Here is a 13,663-nt window from a genome sequence, read left to right as displayed (position 1 = left end):
GATTTTCATGTGACTATTTTTTCCAAAAGCAAAATGTATTAATATTCACTGGATTAACTTTCACATTTTGTTCTTTGCCGTCTGTCCATCTATGCTGTGGCTGGTCCACACTAGAACCTGCCCCACCACTGCAGTAGCCTCTTCATCTGCCTTCCAGTCTTGCTCCTTGAACATTTTCCTTCCTCACAGCAATCAGGGGGATCTTTTAAAAACAAATTAGACCCTGTCTGTCCCCTGCTTACAACTGCATCATGGCTCCCCTGTGCACTTAGAATAAAGCCCAGATGCTGCATATGGAGGGGCTACTGAAGCCTCTGTGATCTGGCCCTGCTGTTTCCCCAGCAACATCCTCACCACGCGGTCACTTTGCTGCAGCTGAGCTGGTCTCTCCTGTCTCACGAACAGGCCAACTTGCTCCCCACCTCAGGGCATTTGCATTTGCTGTTTCTGCAGCCTACACCTCCCTTCTTTTGGCTTTTGCCATAGTAGTGCCTTAACTTTCAAGCCCTTTCAAATGTTACCTTTGCAGAGGCCTCCCTTAGGCATCCTATTTTGAAAAGTCCCCATGACTCCTATCCCCTATCGCTTTGTCTTCAGGGCACATATCACAGTCTGAAAATTACCCTGAGCACTTAGTTATTTGTTTAGCATTTCCCTTCCCTTCTAGAGTATAAGATCCTTGCCTGCCATTTTATCACTTTGATGTCTGTATCGGCTGTGACAACTGGCACAAAATCTCAGAAAAGTCCATGTATCAATGCTTTTCTATCAATGCTCTTGTATGTATCAATGTATCAATGCTCTTGAACAATGTTTCAAGAGCAAGCATTGATACAAATCCAAAAATAGTGCACAGACAGGAATAATTGTAACTTTAAGTGCTTATAATATCTGAGTGTTTATATCTACACACACACACACACAATTAAATTAAAATAGAGATACTTTCATGCAAAGGCAAATTTTTACATGTGATTTTTATCAACTAAGTTTCTATCTCTCTTTAAAAGGAAATAGTAAAGTTTAACAACCAATATATCAAACACTAATCACCTAGAGCCCTGTTCTTTGGTGGAGGCCAATAGTCACTATACTCTATTTTATACTCCTTCCCTTACCAGCTCTTCTCCATACAACATGGTGCCTACATTTAGAAACAGGCCATTAATACAATCTCCCTTATTCCAGTAAAGGTTTGCAGTACTAAATGTATGGAAGGATTCACGTTTTTTAAATAAATACAGTGATGCTGTGAATAGCTTTCAATGAACTTCCTATTTAATCACGACACTCACTGCATTGTTAATTTGTGGTCACATTACTATCTGCATAATCTTGATAGTTTGCTTTATGTATTGTGAAATGCTGCCCAATTGATATTTGTACCATTTAACTTTTATTCTTTTTTTTTCTTTGAGACAAGGTCTCACTCTGTCACCAGGCTGGAGTGCAGTGGTGTGTTCTTGGTTCATGACAGACTTGACCTCCCAGGTTTACCTGACCTTTGTGAATAGCTGGGATCACAGGCACATGTCACCACGTCTGGCTAATTTTTGTGTTTTTTGTAGAGATGGGGTTTTACCATGTTGCTCAGGCTGGACTCAAGCTCCTGGGCTCAAGCAATTCCACCCACCTTGGCTTCCCAAAGTTCTGGAATTACAGGCATACGCCACCACACCAGGCCTAGCTTTCAGTCTTAAATTGTTTATTATATGTAATACCAGCTACTTGGGAGACTGAGGCATGAGAATCACTTGAATCCAGGAGGCAGAGGTTGCAATGAGTGAAATTGTGCCACTGCACTCCAGCCTAGGCGACAGAGCAAGACTGTCTCAAAAAAAAAAATTGTTTATTATCTTCTATCTATTGTATCAGTTCTCACATTTACCCAAAACTACATGCTGCAAAGATCCATTGTGCTAACTTTTCATAACAGACTTTGAAAACTAAGATGTTATTTCTTGTTAACATTTTTTAAAAAGTAGCTTATTTTTCAGTGTTTTAAATTTTAACTTTAATTTACCTTCATGTCATTGTTCCCCCCAAAACATGTAGAATTATAAGAAAACCTGGTATCAAAATAAAATCATTGAAAATTTTTTAATCAGATAATCCCTAGAAAAATGACATATTATTAAATGCCTTTGGTTAGTATAAAAGCTGCCCTCTTATGCTCAGTTGGTTGGGAAAAAGGAAGAGACAAAACCAGACATGCATTTCCCAGCACTTCCGGGAACCAAGAACTAAGCTAAATTTCCACCACAGTACAACAAGGATGCTGTAACTACCCCCATTTCACAGATACAGAATTTCGATAACTTTCTTAAAAAGTATAGAAACTCAGCATTTGAACCTGGATTCTTTGTGCTACGCTGAAGGGAGGGAGGGGTTCGTAACCACGGTGGTATTAGGGTTTCAGAGATGGGAACAAAGGTGCCCTTGCTCCTCCCTTCAGCAGTCCAAAGCAACCACCACAAACACGGAGCATGGCATTGGTGTACTCGGAGTGACACTCAGAAACATGTTATAGCTCACACCTAGGTTTTTAGGGAAGAAAGGTGAACATGAACCTTGTAATCTGTTGCACTTTTTTTTGATAGAATTAATTTTCTAGACTGAATATGGTGGTTCACACCTGTAATCCCAGCACTTTGAAAGGCCAAGGAGGGCAGATCACCTGAGGTCAGGAGATAGAGAACAGCTTGGCCAACATGGTGAAACCCCATCTCTACTGATAATACAAAAATTAGCCAAGCATGATGGCACATGCCTGTAATCCCAGCTACTCGGGAGGCTGAGGCAGGAGTATCACTTGCATCCAGGAGGCAGAGGTTGCAGTGAGCCAAGATCATGCCATTGCACTCCATCCTGGACAACAAGAGTGAGATTCCATCTCCAAAAAGAAAAAAATAACAATTTTCTCAAGCAAATAAGGGGAGCCCAGCATCCGCTCCGAATATATGGCCACAGTGGCAGTGTGAAAATGGTGGAGCAAAAGTGAGGGAAGTTCAGCTTTCCGAGTAACACTCAGTAAGCATAAAATATATACCCATATGGAAAATAGGCATAGGAAAAAAGTATTCACATAAGACACATTAAGATATTATTCATTTTAATCCTCTCCAAGAATTATTTAGCAAATTGAAGTTGTGTCACACTTTGCTTTCTGAGGATTTCTTTTACCTTTACTACAAACTTTGTGGATTGACCCATCTGCCATGTCCTGCGCCCTCAAAATTTACATTCTCTACCTTCCTTTTTGTCACAAAGACACAGGGAGCTTGAGAGGTCAGTTAGGAGCTATTTCCAGGAGAGGTTTTTAAAGGTCTACAATAACAATTATAAAATAAACCAAAACAAGAAAATTGATTTAAAAGATATTTTAAGAATTAACAGGACTTGGCTCAAGATTGTCTTTGGAAAGTGAGCAAGGGAATGTACAATACACTGAGCAGAGTCACAGAATAAAACACAAAAATAGGCTTCCCCCTGCGCACACACACACATTCACACACACACAAATTGTGTGTGTTTGATGAAAATTCATTTGGTGGCTAAATGATGTAAGGATATAATATAGTCCTTTATTTATATTTATCCCACTTAGAATAAAAAATCAAACACAACTTTTCAAAATTCATGTATTTGATTACCAGTTGCTTCCCCAGATCCTTCTGGATGGGGTGTTAAATAATATATTATCTATTAGATATAGATAATATATAGTATATACATAATATATGTAATTTTTTCTTCTAAGGTTGAAAAAAACCGGAATTCTTAAATACACATAACTCTAAGAGTTTCGGTAAGGGAGTGTGGATCTGTGTGACAGCTCAAACCAGGAGGGTGCAGAGCAAGGAGTCACCTTAGAACATGCTGAGTGTAATGTAATGCAGCTACAGCATATCTAATAGAAATATCCCACAGGCATTTGGAAATACAGGCCTGGGGCATAGGAGAGTCCTGGAAGCAACACTGCCTTAATGGAAAGGATCCTCTAAGACACACCAGGTGTGGTTCTCTCCTAATCCTCACAATGTCACCCAGTGGCAGCTCTCAGTCAAGCCACATCCTTCAGTAGTACTTCGACCACCAACCAACCCTAAAGTCCAACCCAGGTCCTGCAGAGATTCTCCAGAATGCAGTTGCTTTATGATTAGACTTCGGTGTTCCCTCCAGGACATAACTGACTTTTCGATCCAGGTTCGTATTAAGGAGCCATTTCCCCTTGAGTGTCTCATAAAAGAGGTAATTTCAGGGCACTCAGCATCCCAGTAATTGCCAGCAAACTGATTCAGATTTTCAGTTGGAGAGGAACTCTGTGATTCTTCATGAAAAAACAAATGTAAAAAATCTTCAGTTTAAATATATGCAAATGTTTTAGGTGGCTATTGAGACAATGTGTATATCCATATTTGTAATCTGTTCTGCTTAACAGCAGGCAAAACATCTGAATTTAGTTTTCATCCAATATGTTCTTTAAACTTACACTCTCCTACCATCTAGAGAAGGCCAAAAAATGCAAAGTGATTTCTAAAGTCGTTTTTGTATCTTTTTCAGCTGCCCTAGAAGAATTCATGTACAATTTAAGCTAGGCTGGCAGAAAGAGCTACAAGCTCATTATCATTCCCACCTCCCTTCCCAATTTTTAGTTTAAGATTTAATCCCGTCATTTAAATGCAAACTTTGCAGTGTTTGGAAATGAATGACAGACACAGTTTCATCTATGGTTCCGAATTTAACAAAATGCATTTTAGGAGGAAGGGGCCCAAGGCCTACTAGTCAGATAAATCAGAGAAAATAGTGAAAGTCTGTGTTCTTTGTAGACCATTCACTTCGGGGAAGATATGTTTCCTGGGCTTTAGTAATTCAGACATCCATTGTTTGATATAAAACAAGCGCCTGTGCATGTTAAGTTGAAAAGTAAGCTTTGAGATGATGTGGACATATTTTGTTATAAGGTTATACCACAGGTTCGAGACACCCACTCTGCCCAAAATGCACTTCCTGAAAGCAGTCAGATGTGGAAAGGCAATTCCCTCAAGCTTCTCTAGGTTACCAACACAAAATGAATAGCTAGGAATCACATGCTGCATGTGAAATGCTGCTACAGGATTAATCTTTCCGCCTATACACTTAGACCAGCTTTCGCAATGGAGCTGATCCATCTACATATTCTTATCTGGGTACCAGTGGCTTATGTTTCTTAGAAAAGTGCCAAGGGCCACTAGAAAGCAATGTGAAGCCTTGAAAGGAAGCTAAATCAATGGGACAATCTAAAAAGCAGGCAATAAGCTGCTTACCCCAACTGAACTGACCAATTGTGATTCAGAAGACCATGATAGCCTCAAGATTTGGGTGAAATTTTCTTTACCCTTCCATGAAGGGAAACACTGGCGAAATTGGGTTATTAGTAAGCAGGGGAACTATTGAAACACTGTCAAATGCTAAATGTCACCATTACTATTTTGTGGCCTGAAAAGGTGAATAGACTTTCAAGATGCCGACCTAACTTATTTCCAGGAAGATGCATGTACCACTGAGAATCCCATCACAGCATCTGTAAGGATGTGCCCATAGAGGCTTATTAGCAAGAGCCAAAGTGAAGAAACCTTATAATTTCCTTGTTGTTTTTAATACTGTGAATCATTTTAACCCGAAAATAGTAGATAATGTAACTTAATAGAAAAGAATTTGTATTTACTATGAATTTGTTTCTTGCCAATAATGTTCTCTTATGCTTTAATTTGAAAACTTTCTTTGTAGAAGCATAATGGCAGAGGTCTGCTGTCCGTGGTCAGACTGGATATGTAAATGAGATGGTAGTGTTTACTGCTGCTTTAGCATTTATTTGCAACAAAGCCCGAGAATAGATTTCAACATTGGTTAGGACACAAATTTTCAAGAGCAGCAAAATTTGAAATATTTAGATGGTTCTCGCCCACAGCTGCCATGCTAATTTAACTAACCAAGCCTTGCTTTCTTAATTGCATGCTCCTGTAATAGAAATACAACACACAAGTTGGACTGAAGGGAACGCAACTTTCTGGCGGCCAGAAACAAAGACTGGCTATTGCAAGGGCTCTTCTCCAAAAACCCAAAATTTTGTTGTTGGATGAGGCCACTTCAGCCATTGATAATGAGAGTGAGAAGGTAACATCATTTTCTTTTATCTCAGAACATAATACCAAATATGAGCAGGCAGTAACATGGAAGAAACCAAGGTAAGTTTGGAAAAACAAAGGTCTGGAAAGAATTGCAGTTCTAAGGTCGCCAGTTCTAATTAAGGCTTTGGCCTTTACATAAAGGTCAGTAGGTGGTGGGGAGGTGGGAGAGAGTAGAGACAGAGGGAATCTCATGTTCCAGAAGGTTTTCTCACTCAAAATGGTCTCATTATCAAAAGTGGACCAATTTTTGAAATGTTATTCCATTCAAGGCAAGAGCCCAAGAAAAATAACTTTTCAATTTTACTATTATTACAGTGATGCCAAACAAATTAATAAGGTAGTTTGTATGGGTAAAAGAGTAATCTACACTGCAGTATCAGACTCTCCGAGTACCTTCTATAGACTTAGCCTAGTTGGAGCAAGAAACAAGGAAACAAAGGGACACATGAGAATATACTTGCACAGCAAGCTTCTTCGGCTGTTTAATTTTGCTATGTCCTTTATCCCCCAGGAGTTTCTTGCATATGCAGGCTTTTATTTAGTAAATGAACATTGGTTAAATAAATGATAATTATCAATATTTAAAGATTATGCTTTACATGCTATTATCTCAGTCCTCACAACATGACGAATAAGATTCTTGTATTAGCATGCCCATTGTACAGATTAGCACACTAAGGTTTAAAAAGATTAAGTAACTTTTCAAGGCCGGGCACAGTGGCTCACGGTTGTAATCCCAGCACTTTGGGAGGCCAAGGCAGGCAGATCATGAGGTCAGGAGTTGGAGACCAGCCTGACCAACATGGTGAAACTCCGTCTCTACTAAAAATGCAAAAAGTAGCTGGGCATGGTGGCACATGCCTGTAATCCCAGCTACTCAGAAGGCTGAGGCAGGAGATGAACCCAGGAGGCGGAGGTTGCAGTGAGCCCAGATCACGCCATTGCACTCCAGCCTGGGTGACAAAAGAAGACTCCATCTCAAAAAAAAAAAAAAAAAAGATTAAGTAACTTTTCTAAATTCTAATGGAGGGTATCTGCCCTAAAGGCCCAGGCATGGGCTCCACATGATCCCTACTTGTAGATGATACTATTCTTGAATCCCAAAGTGACAGTGTGTTATGAAAAAAAAAACAGCAATTAACTTTTTGGATCAGACATATCTGGGCTGTAATCCTCAATTCATCAGTTACTAGCAGTATGACCTTGGTCTAACCTCAGTTCAGTTATCAGAAAAATAAAAATACTATCATTGTATGAGGTTACTGAAAGAATTTAAATGAAATAGCCATCTTGGGAATATTTCATACATTCCACAATATTGGTTTTCACCCTCCACTCCCACTTTCTAAATAGCATCATAACCACATTGATGCTACATAGAAATGAGATGCTATGTTAACAGGACAGTTCTACAGCTAAAACCTACCAAAAACAAAACAAAATCTACGTGAGAAAATTAGGTAAATAAATTAGATAATTCTACTTAGGTATGCTACTTAGAAATACTACTTCCTGACGTTCAGTTTAGAACTACTCAAAGAAATAACAGTAGAAATTTGAGTGGTATTAGAACTACTCAAAGAAATTGCAGTAGAAATACTACTATAATTCTACTTAGAAATGCCACTTCCTGACTGCGTTTAGCACCACTAACATATAAACAACTATTTCATTTTTATTCATTCTCACAAATGTCTTACTTAATTTATCTGTAGTTAATCTCTCTAGACTTCCAGACTTCTGTTGAGTAGGGAGATATTTTACAAGTAGGGCAATTCCTCTGGGGACAAGTAAATAAAGCAAAGAATGTTATTACATTATCTTAATTGATTTGACTTAGGCAAGTTTACTAACATCTAATTCAAACTGGTGATCACAAGTCTTTCTCTCTTCCAGGTGGTTCAGAAGGCCCTTGATAAAGCCAGGACGGGGAGGACATGCCTAGTGGTCACTCACAGACTCTCCACAATACAGAACGCAGATTTGATAGTAGTTCTGCACAATGGAAAGATAAAGGAACAAGGAACTCATCAAGAGCTCCTGAGAAATCGAGACATATACTTTAAATTAGTAAATGCACAGTCAGTGCAGTGATGCTGTCGAGGTAGTGCATATTTTGATGTTTGTGTAATGCAAAGAAGGAGTACTCAGTAATTACTTGGCAAGCTTTTATCTCTTTTATTATATATATCAATACCTAGAATCATGCTACTCAAGTACATACATGTTCTGTTCACACACCATCTGCCCTTCAGACTTTTAAAAGGAAGCAAAAATGTGTTTATTTCACATAAGTGAAATAATGTTTTTATCTCTCACTTTATAAAAATATTCTAGCACATTTGCTTGTAAAGTAGTTATTTTTTATTTATTTTCCCATCAACTTCTGTTATAAAATTGGAAATATGTTCTGAGGGGGAATATTATCCAGTTTACCATGTTGAAGGTTTTAAGCAAAGGGAGTGTAAGATATAGTATTGCAGGGAGAGTGTCTTTCACTAGGAACTTTGTTTTGCAGCATATATTAGAGTATTTTGTGCTAGTCCCTTTTATCCAGATCATAGGGATTTTTCTCATATTACATCTCTTAATATTTCTCTCAATAAGTATTCATTATTTCTCAAAATTTTCTTCTATTTTATTGTTGTATAAGGAATAAAAAGGATTATGATATAAAATTTCTGGGAGAATTAGGTAGCTATCTCCTACTTCACCAGTAAGTGAATTGTCTCACATGAGCCATCCTAAAGACTTCATTATTCCAAGCTTTGGGTTTGGCAGAATAAATCACAGGCCTGCCTGATTATGCACAGTTACCTACTTAAAATAAGAGCTACTCACAAGGTCAAGAGATCGAGACCATCCTGGTCAACATGGTGAAACCCTGTCTCTACCAAAAATACAAAAATTAGCTGGGCATGGTGGCACACGCCTGTAGTCCCAGCTACTTGGGAGGCTGAAGCAGGAGAGAGAATTGCTTAAACCCAGGAGGCAGAGGTTGCAGTGAGCTGAGATCGTGCCATTGCACTCCAGCCTGGGTAACAAGAACAAAACTCTGTCTCAAAAAAAAAAAAAAAAATGGGCTACTTTTGGGCTGGGAGCGGTGGCTCACACCTGTAATCTCACTATTTGGGAGGCCGAGGAATGCAGATCACTTGAGGTCACAAATCGAGACCAGCCTGGCAAACATGGTGAAATCCCGTCTCTACTACAAATAGAAAAATTAGCCAGGCATTGTAGCAGGCACCTGTAATCCCAGCTACTTAGAATTGCTTGAACCTAGGAGGCAGAGGTTGCAGTGAGCTGAGGTCATACCACTGCACTCAGCCTGAGCAACAGTGCTAGACTCCATCTCAAAAAATAATAATAATAAAAATAAGAGCTACTTTTATTGTGGGTGAAAATTTTTTAAAGTCTTTCTCAAAGAAGCAGCTTCTCCGCTCCTTCTGGAATCTCTCCCTAGTTCAGCCTGCCTGCCTCCACTCCTGCCTCTACCATGTCCATCAGGGTGACCGAGAAGTCCTACAAGGTGTCCACCTCTGGCCCGGGGCCTTCAGCAGCCGCTCCTTCACGAGTGGGCCCAGTGCCCGCTTGAGCTTCTCCCGAGTGAGCAGTAGTGGCTTCCGGGGTGGCCTGGGTGCAGGCTATTCTGGGGCCAGCGGCATAGGCATGGGAGGCATCACCGCCGTCACCATCAACAAGAGCCTGCTGAACCCCATTAAGGTGGATGTGGACCCCAACATCCAGGCCGTGCGTACCCAGGAGAAGGAGCAGATCAAGACCCTCAACAACAAGTTTGCTTCCTTCATCGACAAGGTGCGGTTCCTGGAGCAGCAGAACAAGATGCTGGAGACCAAGTGGAGCCTCCTGCAGCAGCAGAAAACGTCTAGGAGCAACATGGACGACATGTTTGAGAACTACATCAACAACCTGAGGCGGCAGCTGGAGACTCTGGGCCAGGAGAAGCTGAAGCTGGAGGCGGAGCTTGGCAACATGCAGGGGCTGGTGGAGGACTTCAAGAACAAGTATGAGGAAGAGATCAATAAGCGTACAGAGATGGAGAATCAATTTGTCCTCATCAAGAAGGATGTGGATGAAGCTTACATGAACAAGGTAGAGCTGGAGTCTCGCCTGGAAGGACTGACTGACGAGATCAACTTCCTCAGGCAGCTGTATGAAGAGGAGATCCAGGAGCTGCAGTCCCAGATCTCCGACACGTCTGTGGTGCTGTCCATGGACAACAGCCGCTCTCTGGACATGGACAGCATCATCACTGAGGTCAAGGTGCAGTACGAGGAGATCGCCAACCACAGCCGGGCTGAGGCGGAGAGCTATACCAGATCAAGTATGAGGAGTTGTAGACGCTGGCTGGGAAGCACGGGGATAACCTGCGGCGTACGAAGACTGAGATCTCCGAGATGAACCGGAACATCAGCCGGCTCCAGGCTGAGATCGAGGGCCTCAAAGGCCAGAGGGCTTCCCTGGAGGCCGCCATTAGAGATGCTGAGCATCGCGGGGAGCAGGCACTCAAGGACGCTCATACCAAGCAGCAGGAGCTGGAGGCCGCCCTGCAGCGGGCCAAGCAGGACATGGCAAAGCAGCTGCGTGAGTACCAGGAGCTGATGAATGTCAAACTGGCCCTGGACATCGAGATCGCCACCTACCGCAAGCTACTGGAGGGTGAGGAGAGCCGGCTGGAGTCCGGGATGCAGAACATGAGTATCCACACGAAGACCACCAGCGGCTATGCAGGTGGTCTGAGCTCTGCCTATGGGGGCCTCACAAGCCCCGGCCTCAGCTACGGCCTGAGCTCCAGCTTTGGCTCTGTCATGGGCTCCAGCTTCATCAGCTGCACCAGCTCCACCAAGGCTGTGGTTGTGAAGAAGACTGAGACCCGCGATGGGAGGCTGGTGTCCGAGTCCTCTGACGTCCTGCCTAAGTGAACAGCTGCAACAGCACCTCCCAGCCTGCCCCTCCTGAGGCGCCCCAGAGCCCAGGAGGGAGGTTGCTGTGCAGGGGAGCGCAGGGAACAGGAGACCCACCTGACGCTCAGCCCTAGCCCTCAGCCCACCGGCGGGGAGTTTACTCCTGGGGACGCCCCTTGCCCATGCCTCCAGCTGCAAAACAATTCAACTGCTTTTTTTTTTTTGGTCCAAAATAAAATCTCAGCTAGCTCGGAAAAAAAAAGTCTTTCTCTATAATAAAATAATTTGCTTAAATGTTATGTATACTTTATCATCTGTACTGTGTAAGTGATTTAAAAGTTCTGTGCAAATAATAATATTGGTAAAATGAGTTACATTTTCAATTTACTTAAATATGTAATGTCACCTGGTGATTTTATCTTTATTCTTCAGTGTATTTTCTTCCATTTACACATATATCTAGCCCCTCTAAAGTACACTCTACAAATAACTGAAATCTTATTTTAAAAATTAAAACCATTGATATATTATGCCACTTTCTTTAAAATGCAAAATAAAATAAGATTGGGGGCCGGACACAGTGGCTCACGCCTGTAATCCTAGCCCTTTGGGAGGCTGAGGTGCGTGGATCATGATGTCAGGAGATCAAGACCATCCTGGCCAACATGGCAAAACCCATCTCTACTAAAAATAAAAAATTAGCTGGGCTTGGTGGCGCACACCTGTAGTCCCAGCTACTTGGGAGGCTGAGCCAGGAGAATTGCTTGAACCCAGGAGGTGGAGGTTGCAGTGAGCCAAGATTGCTCCACGGCACTCCAGCCTGGGCAAGAAGAGCAAAACCCTGTCGCAAAAAAAATAAAAATAAAAAATAGACTGGGGACTTGAGAACCAGAAGCATTGTTTAGACGGATTGGCACTGACTGCCTTATTTTGCTATGCATGGATATAGAGTTCTTGGTATCTTCTCTTCCCAGAGTAGGGTAGAGAAGAGGAAAAGAGAACTATAGCATGGATATGCTCAAAACCTCAGAGCAAGAGCACCTCAGACTCCAGTTCTGTAATCCCTTCTAAAGAGGCAAATACTGTACCCATAATGCCTGCTTAACCCTTGAACCTATCAACATCTATCCCATGGGATCTATCCCATCTATCCCATGCTTTACAGATATCAGTAAAACACATTCCTTTCTAATGTATAGCCCTGCTAGTTTTTATTCCCATTTTATTTCTAATGAGTTTAAAGAATGCTTCACAGGCAGCATTCTCTTCAATAAAACCACAGCCTGCACTGGACCAAGCAACCATGCTGAGAATTGGGGTCCTGAAGAGTTTACAAGGATTTGTAAGGTTATCAGCTGATGAAGGCAGAAAGTAGGTGGAGACCAACTACTTTTTAGGGACTGCCACAATTTGAAGGTTTAAAATTGCTGTTCTGTCCTTAAAGTGTTTAAAATATATTACTTTTATTAAAAACAATTGTTGGGGCGGGCACGGTGGCTCAAGCCTGTAATCCCAGCACTTTGGGAGGCCGAGGCGGGTGGATCACAAGGTCAAGAGATCGAGACCATCCTGTTCAACATGGTGAAACTCCGTCTCTACTAAAAATACAAAAAATTAGCTGGGCGTGGTGGTGCATGCCTGTAATCCCAGCTACTCAGGAGGCTGGAGAATTGCCTGAACGCAGGAGGTGGAGGTTGCAGTGAGCCGAGATCGCGCCATTGCACTCCAGCCTGGGTAACAAGAGTGAAACTCCATCTCAAAAACAAAAAAAACAATTTTTATCAGTTATTATAGGCATCACTTTTAAATTCTTGCACTCTCTTTCTTTTCTTTTTTTTTCTTTTTTTTGGCAAACTCTAGCTCTGTTGCCCAGGCTAGAGTGCAGCGGTGCAATCTCAGTTCACTGCATCCTTGACCTCCTGGGTTCAAGAGATCCTCCTACCTCAGCCTCCCAAATAGCTGAAACTACAGGCCTACACTACCACATCTGACTAATTTTTGTTTTCGTTTATTTTAAACACAGGGTTTTACTATGTTGCCCAGGCTGGTCTTGAGTTCTGGGCTCAAGTGATCCACCCCACTAAGTCCCCAATGTATTGGGATTACAGGCGTGAGCCACCTCGCCCTGTGTCCTACACTTTTCTTAAAGCAAGGTATTCTATAGCCAAAAAAGAAGCTAAATTAGGCCAGGTGTGGTGCTTCACTCCTGCAATCCCCGCTTTTTGGGAGGCCAAGACGGGCAGATCACTTGAGGCCACCAGTTTGAGACCAGACTAGTCAACATGGTGAAACCCTGGCTCTACTACACATACAAAAATTAGTGGGATGTGGTGATGTTTGCTTATAGTCCCAGCTATTCAGGACGTTGAGGCAGAAAAATTGTTTGAATCTGGGAATCAGAGGGTGCAGTGACAGGAGATCATGCCACTGCACTCCAGTCTAGGTGACAGAGGAAGATTCTGTCACCCCCACGGGCCCCTCCCATCCCTAGGCCCCCCGAAAAGCTGAATTAGGAATTGATATTTTTATCTAAACTGATAAACAAAAGAGTACTTCAGCAGATGTATT

The 13,663-nt window shown here is 42.0% G+C and overlaps 1 protein-coding gene and 1 pseudogene across 1 annotated transcript in view; both read left to right on the top strand.

Annotated features, from left to right (window-relative positions):
• Window positions 1-9,523, top strand: part of ABCB5 (ATP binding cassette subfamily B member 5) — a 118,735-nt gene extending 109,212 nt beyond the window's left edge. Inside the window, exons 26-27 of the mRNA XM_035253686.3 lie at window positions 6,010-6,156; window positions 8,067-9,523. Coding sequence (XP_035109577.1) covers window positions 6,010-6,156; window positions 8,067-8,264 — 345 coding nt within the window. The 3' untranslated portion in view covers window positions 8,265-9,523. The remainder of the gene's footprint in view (window positions 1-6,009; window positions 6,157-8,066) is intronic.
• Window positions 9,524-9,593: 70 nt separating this feature from the next.
• Window positions 9,594-11,283, top strand: LOC100403446 (keratin, type II cytoskeletal 8 pseudogene; annotated as a pseudogene).
• Window positions 11,284-13,663: the final 2,380 nt, after the last annotated feature.

Source organism: Callithrix jacchus, chromosome 11 (genome assembly GCF_049354715.1).
Source record: "Callithrix jacchus isolate 240 chromosome 11, calJac240_pri, whole genome shotgun sequence".
Lineage (NCBI taxonomy): Eukaryota > Metazoa > Chordata > Mammalia > Primates > Cebidae > Callithrix > Callithrix jacchus.
This window is presented reverse-complemented; position numbering and strand designations above follow the sequence as displayed.